The sequence below is a fragment of the Opisthocomus hoazin genome, chromosome 6, assembly GCF_030867145.1.
Source record: "Opisthocomus hoazin isolate bOpiHoa1 chromosome 6, bOpiHoa1.hap1, whole genome shotgun sequence".
Taxonomy (NCBI): Eukaryota; Metazoa; Chordata; class Aves; order Opisthocomiformes; family Opisthocomidae; genus Opisthocomus; species Opisthocomus hoazin.
Window position 1 is genome coordinate 22,302,265 of NC_134419.1, and position 14,764 is coordinate 22,317,028.

Below are 14,764 nucleotides of genomic sequence, written 5' to 3' on the forward strand. Positions count from 1 at the left end.
GATGCGCTGCGGCGGCGGTTGCCCCCGGGGCAGGCAGGCCAAGATGGCGCCGGGTGCGTGAGCGGTGGCGGCGGCCGCGCGGAGGCGAAGGCCCGGCTGCTGGGGAGGGTCCGCTGCTGCCCCTCGCTCCCCGCCGGGGCGGTAGGATGGTAAAATGACCCAGGGGGGGAAGAAGAAGAAACGCGCCGTGAACCGCAGCATCATGCTGGCCAAGAAGATTATCATTAAGGACGGCGGGACGGTGAGGCCGGGCGGGGCCGGGGGCGCGCGGGGCGGCTGTGGGGCGAGCTGACGGCGGCGGGTGGGCCCGCGGGCCTCGAGCGGCATGCGGCGGGCCGTGCCCCGGCCGCGGGCCGAGCTCCCTGGCCAGTTTTCGGTTTCTCTTACAGTGCGGGGTTGCCGCAGCCCCGGTAGCTCCGTTCCGACCTCGCGGGCTGGCTTCCCGAGGAACACCCGTAAGGGGGTCACGCCGCTTCGGGCCGTCTTTCTGGGTGCTTTTCCCCTCGTGGGCCGGCGCCTGGAGCGCGGGCGGCCGCGTCGCCTGGAGGGCGAGGCACAGGTACCTGCCGGCCGCTGGCGCCTGCCCGAGCCGAACTGTGCGCTGGGAACTGTCTGGCGGAGTCTCGGCGGAAGGAGCAGCGTCCGGGAAGCTCTGCCGCATACAGCATCGCTGTTTCAAATAAAGAGATGCATTGCCAGAGCAAATTGCTGGTGGCCCTTCAGTGTGTCTTTTTGGAACAAAAATGGAGGAGAGGGAGGTGCTGGAGTCACTGCAGTTGTTCACTGAACTGTCCGGATTACTTAGTGATAAGAAGCAAAACTAATTCCAGTGGTGGATGCTGATGTTTTTCAGGACATGTTCTCCTGCTCCACGTAAAGATAGAAAAGTATGTGATTACCTTTTACAGATGTTAAATGCAAATATTTTAGAATGAGTAATAGAAGCAGAGTGGATGATGTTATTCGTGGGTACTTTAGCATTCCTCTCTGGAGTAATCATTGATTAAAATACTATATACTTCCAAGTGTCCTTTATCTCTCAACTTTAACTTTCTGTTGCCAAGAGATGAGAAAGGATACTGTGACAGCTGCATTCAGTGATACTTAGGGTGCTGCATTCAGTGTCTCCCACTAGTTTCAAATGGAGAGTGCAAACTTGCATGAGTTCTGTACGATGTTCAGTTGTCTACAAGCATTAGGTGAAGATATGTAGATTGTTGTTAGATAACAAAAATACCAGCTTGTGATATTTTCTGCCTTCAAATAAATGTTTTGAGAATTTAATTGTTGTAAATGCATTTTCAAAGTTATGATGTCTGATACGGCAGAGTATTCTTTATAATGACAGCAAAAATTTTATGTGTGGATTTTATTATTTTTTTTATGTTTGCTGAAAAGCTTAATTAGGCTTCTGTGCTCAGTCTCCATGGTTTCTTTGCTCACCGAACAGGCTATGTGACATTATGGGAAACAGGTAAATGAAAATGGCCCATGCCTTGAATGCCTCCAACTGGCAAAACCAGTAATTAATCAAGCATGTAAGTGTGCAGTTTCCAGCCTGATTGGTTTATTCTGAAACTATGTGACATCAAAGAGAACTGTGTAACTCTTTTGTCTGAAAGAATATACAGCAGTTTATTGAGGCAGCATCACAGGCAAAAAGAGTTTACTGATGGGGAACTTAAGTCAATGTAATATATTTTAATTTCTAATCACTGATTCTGATGTGGAAAGAACCAAGCAAAAGGGAAAAAGCACCTCTTGTGTCTGCAAAGGCTCTTGTCCCACTGCAGGTTATGCTGGGTCCCGTTGGCGAGGCGGTGGGTGGTGCAGGAGGCTGGGGTCATGTGTGGTGGTATTTTTGTGGAGTTCTCTTTGCAGCTTAGTAGCTGTATCACAGAAGAGAGTGTGTAACAGTGCGTGTACTCAAGTGTGTGTCAGATTCACTGAAAGAGAGGCAGTAACACCAGCAAAGTGGTTTCAACACTGTTCTTAATTTTACCTTCCTTTATGACCAGTTGGAATTCATCTTATGTAAGATGATGCATTTTTCAAGCACTCATGAACTGAATTAGGAGGTACATGCCTGGGCAGTGCTGGAGAGAGTTGGAGCTGAGTGCTTCATGTGGTGCCTCTTCCTTTCCCGCAGAGGAGCAGCAGCTATGATCTTAAAGCTGATGCCTTTGCTGCTTTGATAGTTATTCTGTTGTTGTCAGAGTGTGCTTAGGGTTGCCTGGCATATACACTTTTTATCACTGGTGTGACTGACAGTACAAAATGTTTGGTTAAAGATGTTTTCTCCGTAACTAGAGAATGGGGCATTCTTAAGAGTGCAGTTTTGTGCCACTGATTTTGCCAAATATAAATACTTTCTGCTCTGGCTACATGGTTGTAGAGGAGGGTTGCTATTACTCTGATGGGAGCGTATCTCTGTTCCAGGTTGTTCACACAAAGGCTCCTTATCTTTCCAGGTGTGAGGCCACCTGATTTGGTTGTATGTAGGTCATTACATTACATTACACCATGTTAGCCATTTTGTAAAGCACGGCGGGGCTTGTTTGTAAAGTAAGACAGGGCTGAATACTCAACACCTGTGCTGTACACATTGCGGTAGGAGGGTACGTCAGACTAGTACTTAAGTCTTGTGGACCGAATGCACATAGTACATGTTGATGAACTGTAATGTAACCACTTATTAATCTCCTTCCCTCTTTCTTCCATCTCAGGAGTATTTTTGCTACTTTATAGTTGCAACCATCTTTAAAAATAGCTATAGAAGTGATGATCTAAATGTGATAAAATTACTTCTTTTTTTTATAGATAAGAACAAGTAACAGTACCTGTGGTAAGTGAGCATTAGCAACAAGAAAGCAAGGAAGTTTAGTAATCCAAATGTCACTTCTGTTTGCTTCTGCCAGTGTAATGGAAAAATCTGATCAGGTTGCTTACAGCTGGATGACATGAGAGAGAGAGCAGCTGTCACCTTGCTTGTATGCCTCTAAAATCACCAACAGTTTAGGTCTGCAGAACAGCCACTGGTTTCATTCTGCTGTTTTGGCTTGTGTGTGTGATCTCTGGGCAGCTGCTCAGAACTGGACAAGGGCAGTGTAGAGACAGGTGGCTGTTGAGCTTGTATTTGCTGTATGTGCACAGAACGGAGGTGCTTTTGACCCTGGTGCTTGGAGGGACAGGGGTGGTTCGTGACTCCTGCCTCACCATCTGTACTGCCTTGGGGGGTCACAAGCCATCAACTTGCCAGGAATCTGGAGACTATGAGAATGAACCTGATTTTCCGTATCAGACAGAGCCAAGGAGCGAAGATTGTTACTTACTGTTTGTGCAGAGCCAGATAAATTTTTAACCCAAAACTAAAATAAGGATTGTGGGTAGAAAGGGAAAGGAGTTGTGGGAAGTGAAGATAATTATACCTACAAAGACTGTTAGTTTACCTGCTTAAGAGAACAGGATGAAAAACTAGCAGAAATATCTGTATGGCATGTCTATATTTACTGAAGAGGACTTGGGAAAGAAAAAAATAGCACAGCGTAATTATGATCTTTTCTAGCAATAGAGTGAATGGCCAGTGTGGTTTTCTGTATTTATTTCCTGCAGTTGTTCAAAAGGCTTATTTTTTTTCTTTCTGTGTTGGAAATACTGGAATCTTGAAAGAAAAGCTAGGTATGACTTGCATGAATCTTGTAATAAAAGAAAGACTCTAGTATACGTAACTGAAACTTAAAATTGTGTAGTATTTGAGATTGGAAGGCACCTCTGAGCATCTCTAACCTGACTACTCGCCCTGTTCCTCCAAACAGGGTCAGCTGTAGCAGTTTGCTCAAGGCTGTGTAGGGATGGAGTTTGCTCATCCTTTGGGGGATGGAGATTCCACAACCGCACTGGGCAGCCTGTTCCAGGGGTTTGTTTCATTCAAGGTTTAAGTAGAAATTCCTGTATTTCAGTGTGTGCCTCCAGTCCTGTCACTGATGCCTCCAAGAAGAGTCTGGCTGTGTCGTCTTCACTGCCTCCCGTCAGATATTCATACACGTTGATAAGGTCACTGTGAGCCTTCTTGACAAGCAGCTGGGGACCTTAACCTGTGTGTGTTTGCTCAGTATAAATGCTAGGTCTGATCCTGGGGTACATTAAGAGGAGTGTGGCCAGTAGGTCGAGGGAGGTTCTCCTTTCCCTCTACTCTGTCCTGGTGGGGCCCCATCTGGAGTACTGTGTCCAGTTCTGGGCTCCCCAGTTCAAGAAGGATGAGGAGCTACTGGAGAGAGTCCAGTGGAGGGCTACGAGGATGATGAGGGGACTGGAGCATCTCTCTTATGAGGAAAGGCTGAGGGAGCTGGGCTTGTTCAGCCTGAAGAAGAGAAGGCTGAGAGGGGACCTTAGAAAGGCTTATAAATATCTGAAGGGTGGGTGTCAGGAGAATGGGGCCAGACTCTTTTCAGTGGTGCCCAGCGACAGGACAAGGGGCAACGGGCACAAACTGAAGCATAGAAAGTTCCATCTGAAGATGAGGAAGAACATCTTCACTCTGAGGGTGATGGAGCACTGGAAGAGGTTGCCCAGGGAGGTTGTAGATTGTACTTCTCTGGAGATATTCAAGACCCGCCTGGACAAGGTCCTGTGCAGCCTGCTGTGGGAGACCCTGCTTCAGCAGAGGGGTTGGACTAGATGACCCACAGAGGTCCCTTCCAACCCCGAACATTCTGTGATTCTGTGATCAAATCAGTGCCAATCTGCTAGTAACTCACCTTCACACAAAGCCAGGAAAGTAGACATTAAGGCAGCATTTCGAAGCTTAAAGAATGAATATGAGATTTCTGATGAGTTATTCATACTACCTTCGTATGAAAATAATTAGTACACCATTTCCTTAATTTGCAAATGATGAACTGTGGCATGTTGTTTGACAGGGTAGCATTTACAGAGTATATTAGATGAGCAGGTTGTCCCACACATGCTCCTTTTGTTCTTCTCAAAAGCTACATCTGATTATACTAAATCACCAAAGAATTTGAATCCTTATTTCAAATCTTTTCTCCAGATCTCTTCCTACATTTGAAGCCCATTGTAGCTAATAGGTCTGTTCTCAGTATTTGGGAAGTGATCAGTGCTGTTCCCAAGATTGACTTCTGGTGTTATAGAATCACAGAATCACAGAATGTTCGGGGTTGGAAGGGACCTCTGTGGGTCATCTAGTCCAACCCCCCTGCCAGAGCAGGGTCACCTACAGCAGGCTGCACAGGACCTTGTCCAGGTGGGTCTTGAATATCTCCAGAGAGGGAGAACCTCCCTCGACCTGCTGGCCACACTCCTCCTAATGCACCCCAGGATCCCATTAGCTTTCTTGGCAGCCAGGGCACACTGCTGGCTCATGGTCAACCTGTTGTCCACCAGGACACCCAGGTCCCTCTCCACAGAGCTGTACTCCAGCAGCTCTGCCCCAAGCCTGTACTGGTTACTGCATTGGGTTGTTCCTCCCCAGGTGCAGGACCCTGCACTTGCCCTTGTTGAACCTCATCAGGTTCCTCTCTGCCCAACTTTCCAGCCTATCCAGGTCTCACTGAATGGCAGCACAGCCTGTCAGTATATCCACCACTCCTCCCAATTTTGTGTCATCAGCAAACATGCTGAGGGTACCCTCTGTCCCTCCATCCAGGTCGTTGATAAAGAAGTTGAACAAGACTGGGCCCAGTACTGACCCCTGGGGGACACCACTAGTTACCGGCCTCCAACTAGACTCAGCGCCGCTGATGACAACCCTCTGAGTTCTGCCATTCAGCCAGTTCTCAATCCACCTCACTGACCACTCATCCAGCCCACGCTTCCTGAGCTTCCCTAGGAGGATGTTATGGGAGACAGTGTCGAAAGCCTTGCTGAAGTCAAGGTAGACAACATCCACGGCTCTCCCCTCATCTACATATCCGGTCATGCCATCGTAGAAAGCTATCAGATTGGTCAAGCATGATTTCCTCTTGGTGAATCCATGTTGACTACTCCTGATAACCTTCTTTTCCTCCACTTGCTTGATGATGACCTCCAGGATGAGCTGCTCCATCACCTTTCCTGGGATGGAGGTGAGGCTGACTGGCCTGTAGTTCCCTGGACCCTCCTTCTTGCCCTTTTTGAAGATTGGAGTGACACTGGCTTTTCTCCAGTCCTTGGGCACCTCTCCTGTCCTCCAGGACCTCTCAAAGATGATGGAGAGTGGCTCAGCAATGACATTCGCCAGCTCCCTCAGCACTCGTGGGTGCATTCCATCAGGGCCCATGGATTTGTGGGCATCCAGATTGCTTAAGCTCCTTGAAGAGGCCAAAGTTAGCCCTCCTGAGGTCCAAGGTTTTGATCCTACTTATCGCCCTGCTTCCTCCACGCAGGATCCTGAACTCCACCATTTCATTGTCACTGCAACCGAGTCTACCTCTAACCTTCATATCCTCAGCCAGTCCCTCCTTGTTTGTTAGTACGAGGTCCAGCAGAGTGCCTTTCCTTGTTGGTTCCTCCACCATTTGCATCAGAAAGTTATCATCGATGCTCTGCAGGAACCTCCTGGATTGCGCCTTCCCAGCTGATGTCAGGATGGTTGAAGTCCCCCATGAGAACCAGGGCCTGTGACTGTGAGACTACTTGCAGCTGCTTGTAGAAGGCCTCATCAACTTCCTTCTCCTAGTCAGGTTGTCACTGTTTCAGTTTTTCTTTCCTGATTTAGAGCTATCAAAGTTCTATACGTAGCCATCGTGCCTTTTAGTAACAGAAGTACTATAAAGCTGTTTGATAGACCAGGTAATTAGACTTTGGGATAGCCGAGTGTAAATGCTACCATGTTTTGAAATTATGAAAATTTTATTTCCATGCAGCATTGTGTGGCCTTAGCATTTTTCTCAAGGAAAAGTAACTAATTCTCCAAAGAAGAGTCTGTTTCTGCTTTCAGCAGCATCCTTGTTTCCCTGGCTGGCAGTATAAGTGGTTTATTTTTTAATTTAAGATGGGAGCGCACTTTGTATTCTGCGGAGGATTAAGACACTTCAGGACATTGGCAGCAAAGGGTTAAAAAAGGAATTTGACACAGTACCAGTTAGCTGGAGTAACTGTATCCTGATATTTTGAGTCCTGTTTCATTTCTTAATCCTTCTGTTCATAGTGTTCAGATGCATTTCTCATGACTGTGATGGATTGTTACATGTTCTAATCGCCTGTTTTTTCTCGTTTTAGCCTCAAGGAATAGGTTCACCTAGTGTCTACCATGCTGTTATAGTGATCTTCTTGGAGTTTTTTGCTTGGGGACTCTTGACAGCGCCCACTCTGGTGGTAAGTGATAAGCTTTGTCTTGCTAGGTGGCAGGTGGGACAGTTGCTGCAAAGGCACTGAAAGTCTTCTGAATTAAATGAAAATTATGTATCATTGAGCTGCTCTGTTGTGCGAGTTAAAAGTTTTGTATTTTTACATGGAATCAGGAATTTAAAATTATTTCATTAAAGCAGTGTAATGATGCAGCATAGCTGTTTATGTGCAAGTGTGCTAATAGTCAAGCTTACACGTAAATATCTTCTGACTTTAAACCAGTAAGACAGTAACGAAATTACCTTTCCTTTCAAGATGCTACAAAAAGTTGGCACATTACAAATGTGAGGACAAAAATGCACTTGAAATTTGGTAAAATTATGCAAGCGTGTGTGTAGGTGGGGAGATCTTTGCTGACCTGCTTGTGCTTTAAACGGAAGCTTCAGAGCGCAGACCCTGTTACACCGGTGAAAGCTTCCCTATGATTAACGAGACAGTCATACCAGCGTGTTTGTACCAAATTATTTTCTGATGTAGTTAGTTGCTTTCCATTTGGATTTAATCTTTGAGGCCGCATGCTTACAAATTAGAAGGAGCGAAGGCTTAAAGATCTCCAAGCAAACTCCACCTAAAATGCAGTCTCAGTGCGTCTCTGTAAGCTGATGTTAACCATGGACAGTCTCTTGGACATAAACTGCATGTTGGTCACTGAATGGAATCCATCTCATGTAACACAAGTCAGACTGAGGGAGGTGCTTATTTTAACCTGTGTATCCAGGCTCTGGTCGCTGAATTGAGAGGCACTTCTGAGTGCTGATGTCTCTCTCTCTCCCCAGCCCCCTACAGATGACTCGGTAACATCTGGAGAGTCTGGTCTGAGCTCATTTTCTAGATTCTCTGTGGTCTGTTTAGATTGCAGACACTGAAGCTGGATGACATGAATTCTTCCCAAAGCATTGACAGAACTGAGGCCTCTAGCAAGTAAAGCTAAAATCTCAAAGCACCTTCCCTGTGAATTACAGATTAAATAGATTACTTGTGGTGTGTTTTGTGTTGTCCTTTCTTTATGTTCTGTGAAAATACAAAACTCCTGTGGGTGTGCCACTGTAGGAGTTGGGTGCATCGTGAGCAATATTTGTAGTTACTACTGTGTAAATGACAGTGTTTGTATTTCTTCTCCAGGTTTTGCACGAAACCTTCCCAAAACATACATTTCTAATGAATGGTCTAATTCAAGGAGTAAAGGTAAGGTGACAGAAGTTAATCACAAGTACAACTTAAGGGGAGTGGTGGCAGGAATAGAGAAATGACTGCCAATTGAGAGAAACATTCAAGAGGTTTTTCAATATAGCTTCCATGGTATAAATAAAACAGGGGAATAAATTATTGCTAAAAAAGCAAATATGCATCATTTCACTTTTAGTAAGCTATTGCTTGGTCTGTACCTGCTGTTTGGGTTCAGCAAATAAAAAGGTAGTTGACTAATCCCAAATGACACACGTGGTGTTAAAATCTGAGAATTTTTTACTTGGAGCTTGTTGCTCCAGTAGGGTATTTTCAATTACCTACATTTATGTGAATTCTAAATAAGTAAAACTATAAAACACAGTTCATAAAACTGCTAGTATGACTGGATCACCTGCGTTTTGATTTTTTTGTAGCTCTTAGGTAACATCTCAAATTTTATTTGGCAGACATGGGGGAGAAGATCAGTAATGCTTGACCATATTGCCTTTGATTGCATTGCACTGTAGTCATCGACTTTAATAAAAAAAGAGCCCAGCCTGCTATCAGGCTGTGGTATGGTCAGCTATCATGATTCTAACCACTTAGTTCGAACTTCAAATGTTTTGTTTCATTTAGGGCTTATTATCGTTCCTCAGTGCCCCACTCATAGGTGCCCTGTCTGACGTGTGGGGACGAAAGTCCTTCTTGCTGCTAACAGTATTTTTCACCTGTGCACCAATACCACTAATGAAGATCAGCCCATGGTTAGTAAATTCTTTCACACTAGATTTGCCATTTCTTGTCAAGGTTGCTGTATAATGCTTATGTTTGTAGCACTGTGGATAAAATATTGTTTCTGCCCCCTGGAACGTTGAAGCTTTTGTATTATGGGCTTTTTACAAGGGCATGTAGTGATAGGACAAGGGGTAATGGCTTTAAACTGGAAGAGGGTAGATGGAGATTAGATCTAAGGAAGAAATTCTTCACTATGAGAGTGGTGAGGCCCTGGCACAGGTTGCCCAGAGAAGCTGTGGCTGCCCCATCTCTGGAAGTGTTCAAGGCCGGATTGGATGGGGCTTTGAGCAACCTGGTCTAGTGGAAGGGGTCCCTGCGCGTGGCAGTGGGTTTGGAACTGGATGGTCTATAAGGTCCCCTCCAAGCCAAACCACTCTGTGATTCTGTGAAAGCTGGGAGGACAGAGTCAAGCTGAAGTAGCTGCCATGAGGGCCAGATGCCTTGGTCAGAATTTTAAGAGCTGCTGTTTTTGAGCTCTGTGCTGTAGGCCCCATTTCCTACTTCAGAACATTTGCAAAAGAGATGAGAATGCTGTCAGTAAATTGTGCGGGTCTTTCTTGTGCCCTTATTGCTCAAATACTAACCAGCTATGCAGAAATGGAAACCTTGCCTAATGCTGGCTAGTGCCTGTTGCTGCAATTTTATACTTTTGTTTTTCAAGTTTTAAAATCCACCAGCTTTCACGTTGTGTGCAAGTTAGTAAGCTCTTAACTGGCATGTATGTTCCCCAGGTAGTGCATGAGTCAGAACTTTGAGTGCTGTCAGACTACCCACGTGCTGTACCTGAGGGTGTAGCTGAAATAACACAGGCTGCACTGACGCAGAGCAGCACCAGCTGGTTAGGTAGCTCCGTGAGCCTTTTCAGTTGTCTCTCCAGTCACAGGGATTGTTCATGGATTCATGGATTCTTCATCCCTTTTCTGGAAAGCAGCTTCTTTCTAAGTTTAGATTAATGTTCCAAATGATGAGTGCTCGTGTCTGGCATAAAGGTAAGGCTACTGTTGAGACCTCTCAATGACCAGATTCTCAACATACTGAAGTTCCTAGTTTGCTTTGGGTCATAGGCATCCGGTTAAAGTTAGTCTAACACCTCGGTTCCTAGAAGTACTTAATCACAGCAGCTTTTTGTAGATGTTACAAAATTACGCTGTTTATCTTTGTGCTCGGTGTGCTAAGGAGGAATTACACAACTGTATTGAGACACATTCACATTGGCTTTATCCAAGTATGTCTTAATATTTGTCAGTTGGACAAGATGATTTACTGTTGAACTGTACTTGGATTGTAAATAGAGACTTTGTTCAGCTGTTCTAATCTTTTTATCATGTTCTTAGGTGGTACTTCGCTGTTATCTCTGTCTCTGGAGTTTTTGCAGTGACATTTTCTGTGGTTTTTGCATATGTAGCAGACATAACCCAGGAGCATGAAAGAAGCATGGCCTATGGTTTGGTATGTATTTTTTTGGCTCTGTTCTTGTGGTATTCAGTGCTAAATACTTCAGTAGGGAAAACATTCCAGAGAAGAAACAAAAACACACTTTTGAAAAGTTGATTTTTAGTTTGGAGTAACGCTTTTCTGTTTAATTGTTCTTCTCATCCAGTCCTGTATCTCTTGAATATTCTGCTTCAAATTTAAACAAAAGATGACCGTGTTAAAAGCTGTCTTTCAGATATGTCGTAACAGTTACTGTCAGTGTTAATGAGGTAATCTGAGGGGCTGTAGCTATTCCTCCATTGTTTCTCACACTAGTACAACTCTCCCACCTTTTCAAAAATCTAACCTTTTGTTCCTGGATAATCTTGGAACTGTGACTGTATAATGTCATGACAACTACCGCTTGTGTCTCCAGTCACACAGCTGCGCTTCCATTCAGAGCAAATGTAGCTGATTGTCTGTCTTAAGTTCTTACAACTCGCTTCCGTTTCTCCATTGTCTCCCGATGACCTGCCACATTTCAGGCGCCTTCACAGCCCTACGTATTATGGATTAGTGGAATTATTTGTTGCGTTCCAGTTACAGAATCTGCTATCATATTCAGCAGGAAGAGCTGAAAGCAGTGGTTATAGAACTAAATAGTTACTTTCTGCCTGTATGCATCAGGAATTGAGATATGCTGAGAAAGTTCCTTCATTTTTCAAGTTAACATCCTTCAGAGCAAGGCCAGCAGGTTAACTGAAAACTGTTTTCTGAAGATCCATTGTACTGAGTTGGATTAACCAGCACACTAAGTTTAATATGCCCTTGATAAATGTGATTTTTTTCTTAACAGGCGTCACATATTTCACTAACATGAAGATTAAATACAGCTCATCACTTCCCAGAAATATTAGCAGACTATAGATAATTTAACCTAATTATGTCAGTACATGCCAGAGTGCTGTGAATCTCATGTTGCTCTCCAGTAATCAAAAAAAAGAATTGTTTTTCATGAAAAATTTTGGCTGTCTGAAATACACAGCTGCTACCACACAGTCACAGGAAAAAGGTTACTTTTAATCACTACCTGATTCAAATGGTCAGGCTTCTGAACATGAGGAAAAACGTGAGTAATAATACTGTTGACTTGCATCACTGAAAATCTTACCAGCTGTTGCTTGTTCTAGGTTTCAGCAACTTTCGCAGCAAGTTTAGTTACCAGCCCTGCTATTGGTGCCTACCTTGGTCGAGTCTACGGAGACAGCCTGGTCGTGGTCCTGGCCACAGCAATAGCCTTGTTAGACATTTGTTTTATTCTTGTTGCTGTACCAGAATCACTGCCGGAGAAGATGAGGCCAGCATCCTGGGGAGCACCCATTTCATGGGAACAGGCTGACCCTTTTGCAGTAAGCTATTTAAATATGGAATGTTTTGTTATTTGTAGATGTTGAGCTTTTGAGACAGGAAGGAGACTGAATTTACTACATTTCAGGCTTAAAAAACAAAGCATGTATGTTTTAAATTTAATCTTGCATTGCTACTAATACTTTTTCCAACAATCTTGCTAAACGTGGGGAATGTTTTGGTGATACCACATAATAGCTTCATTGACAGGCTTTTCAGGTGCTTGCTAGGTATGTTTTTCTGCATATGAAGATTAAACGTTTTATAATAACTTTTTTTGCTGTAGTCACTGAAGAAAGTTGGCCAGGACTCAATTGTGCTGCTGATCTGCATAACAGTCTTTCTTTCCTACCTCCCAGAGGCAGGTCAATATTCCAGCTTCTTCCTGTACCTCAGACAGGTAACTTAACATTTTGATATGGATTTGAACAAAAGTAAATTTATAGGGAAGTTTTCAATATTGCTGAATTAATAGAGAAAGTCGATATAACTAGTACAATTTAAAGCTCCCAGCAGCTGATTTAAGTCTTCTTGCTGTTCTGTTTTTGTCTCTTTCCAGAGAGACAAAAAAAGGAGACAGATGAATGAGTTATCAAACAATTTCTTGTATTCTGTAATTATTTGCATTATTCTTGGAGTATGAGGTTCATTATGTTACACTGATTTTTTTCTATTTTTTGAGGGAACCATTTACTTATTTTCTATTTATGCCCCTTTGTTTTTGAATACTTGCTTGATTTAATGAAAAAAACCCCAGCTTTTTTCTAAGTTAGTGAGGAGTTGAATAGTACTGCTCTTCTGCATTGTGTGTTTCCCCCTGATGTTTGTGGCATGAGACGTGGTTTACGGTTAATAATCAAATTGCCTTTTTTAATACAGATAATGGGATTTTCATCTGAAAGCGTTGCAGCATTTATAGCAGTCCTTGGGATTCTTTCCATTATTGCACAGGTGAGTCACTGCTATGTACTTCATTGATTTGGTAACCTCGAAAGAGCTGAGTGCTGTGGAGAACTTCCACAATACTACGGTTCCAGAACTGTGACTCACCTTTTCTGTAGCTGTTTTTCTAAGTCTCTTAACAACTGACAAACACTCTTAACTGTACCCTAGATGAAAAAACAGCTTTCCAGCCAGGGTTTGGTTCATTAATATCCCAAGTGTGTTGTGTTGGGAACAGCTGAATCCGGTGCACCAAAGAAGGGGTGACAGTTCGTATTACTTGCTAAATGATTGCTGCTTTTTTGGCAGAGGCTCCTGAACACTTGGCAAATATGGCTTTTGAAGACTTTTACTTGGCTTTGTAAAATTTATTTATTTGCATGTATTTAACATTTAGAATAAAATGTTTGGGTTTTTGTTTCTTTTTTTTTTTTTTTTTCCGCTTTTTCCCCTCTCTGTCAGACAATAGTTTTGAGTTTACTTATGCGGTCCATTGGAAATAAAAATACCATCCTACTGGGCCTAGGATTTCAGATACTACAACTTGCATGGTACGGCTTTGGATCAGAACCATGGTATGTAAATTTCATCTTAATAGCTGAATGACAGTATTTTTCTGCATTTTACCCTTTATCCAAGGGAGACACTTAAGTGTGTGTGTATCTGTGTATATACACTCCAGATGCAAAACGCCGTCCGTGCAGGGCAGTTACTTTGAGTCTGTTTTTTTGCAGGATGATGTGGGCAGCTGGTGCTGTTGCAGCCATGTCCAGTATTACTTTCCCAGCTGTAAGCGCACTGGTTTCACGAACTGCTGATGCTGACCAACAGGGTAGGCTTTGTCCTAACGCTTTGAATTCTAGGCAAATACTGCGAAGGCAGACGTGTCAGGGTGTTGTTGTGGTGCTGCTGCTCAGTCAGCCTGAATCTCAGCACACAGCAGCCCATGCACCTGAGCACAGGTCACAAAATGTTAAAATCCAAGTTCCTTGGAAGTTGTAATACATGCGTATCCTGTCCTTCTGGCACAGAGGGAGAACATTCAACAGGTCCCAACAGTAGCAAAGTATTTAGCACACTTGATATGCTGTTTATTATTTTCCTCACTTGTGACAAAAGTTTACTTAGTTGTCCAGGTTCCATACAGTGCTTCCTCTCCTGTGTGAGACAGTGGTAGCAAGGATATTGTGTATGGATGGGTTGGTCTCTCAGTGAGCACGGCATGGCAAGTACTGCGCTGTGCCTCCAGGGAGGTTGAAAAAAACCCACGTGAATGTGCTATAATGGCAGTTTTTCTGTGCCCCTTGTTTATTGCTGCCCTTAGTGCAGCACCACTTCGAGAAGCTTTCCTGCTTGCATCAGTTTGAAGGGGAAGTGAATGAAGTCTTACTGATCAGTTTATAATCCATTAAAAACAGTTAATTAAATATGTATAAATATAGATAGACAAGTAACAGTGAATTTTACTTTTTCCAGGTGTTGTTCAAGGGATGATAACAGGAATTCGAGGACTCTGTAATGGTTTGGGACCAGCACTTTACGGTTTTATATTCTATATATTTCATGTTGAGCTCAATGAACTCCCCATGCCTGAATCACCAGCAGGAGGTGGTGCGGTCACACAATACCATTTACAACAGGTATTGTTCCTTCACTTACTAATTCCAAAAAAAAAGAAATTAGGAAGGGATTG

General features: G+C 43.7%; 1 protein-coding gene across 4 annotated transcripts in view; it reads left to right on the plus strand.

The window, feature by feature from the left end:
• The window catches only part of SLC71A1 (solute carrier family 71 member 1), a 16,749-nt gene continuing 1,985 nt past the window's right edge, over positions 1 to 14,764 (plus strand). Inside the window, exons 1-14 of one of the 4 annotated variants that reach the window (XM_075425017.1) lie at positions 163 to 241; positions 390 to 887; positions 3,960 to 4,053; positions 5,666 to 5,893; positions 7,219 to 7,314; positions 8,470 to 8,532; positions 9,151 to 9,278; positions 10,644 to 10,758; positions 11,913 to 12,131; positions 12,416 to 12,529; positions 13,009 to 13,080; positions 13,534 to 13,646; positions 13,806 to 13,903; positions 14,548 to 14,711. In XM_075425017.1, the coding sequence (XP_075281132.1) occupies positions 5,858 to 5,893; positions 7,219 to 7,314; positions 8,470 to 8,532; positions 9,151 to 9,278; positions 10,644 to 10,758; positions 11,913 to 12,131; positions 12,416 to 12,529; positions 13,009 to 13,080; positions 13,534 to 13,646; positions 13,806 to 13,903; positions 14,548 to 14,711 (1,218 nt within the window). In that variant the 5' untranslated portion in view covers positions 163 to 241; positions 390 to 887; positions 3,960 to 4,053; positions 5,666 to 5,857. Of the gene's footprint in view, positions 242 to 389; positions 888 to 3,959; positions 4,054 to 5,326; positions 5,894 to 7,218; positions 7,315 to 8,469; positions 8,533 to 9,150; positions 9,279 to 10,643; positions 10,759 to 11,912; positions 12,132 to 12,415; positions 12,530 to 13,008; positions 13,081 to 13,533; positions 13,647 to 13,805; positions 13,904 to 14,547; positions 14,712 to 14,764 lie in introns of those variants that run through there. The other 3 variants (XM_075425019.1, XM_075425016.1, XM_075425018.1) reach the window with 3 other exon arrangements.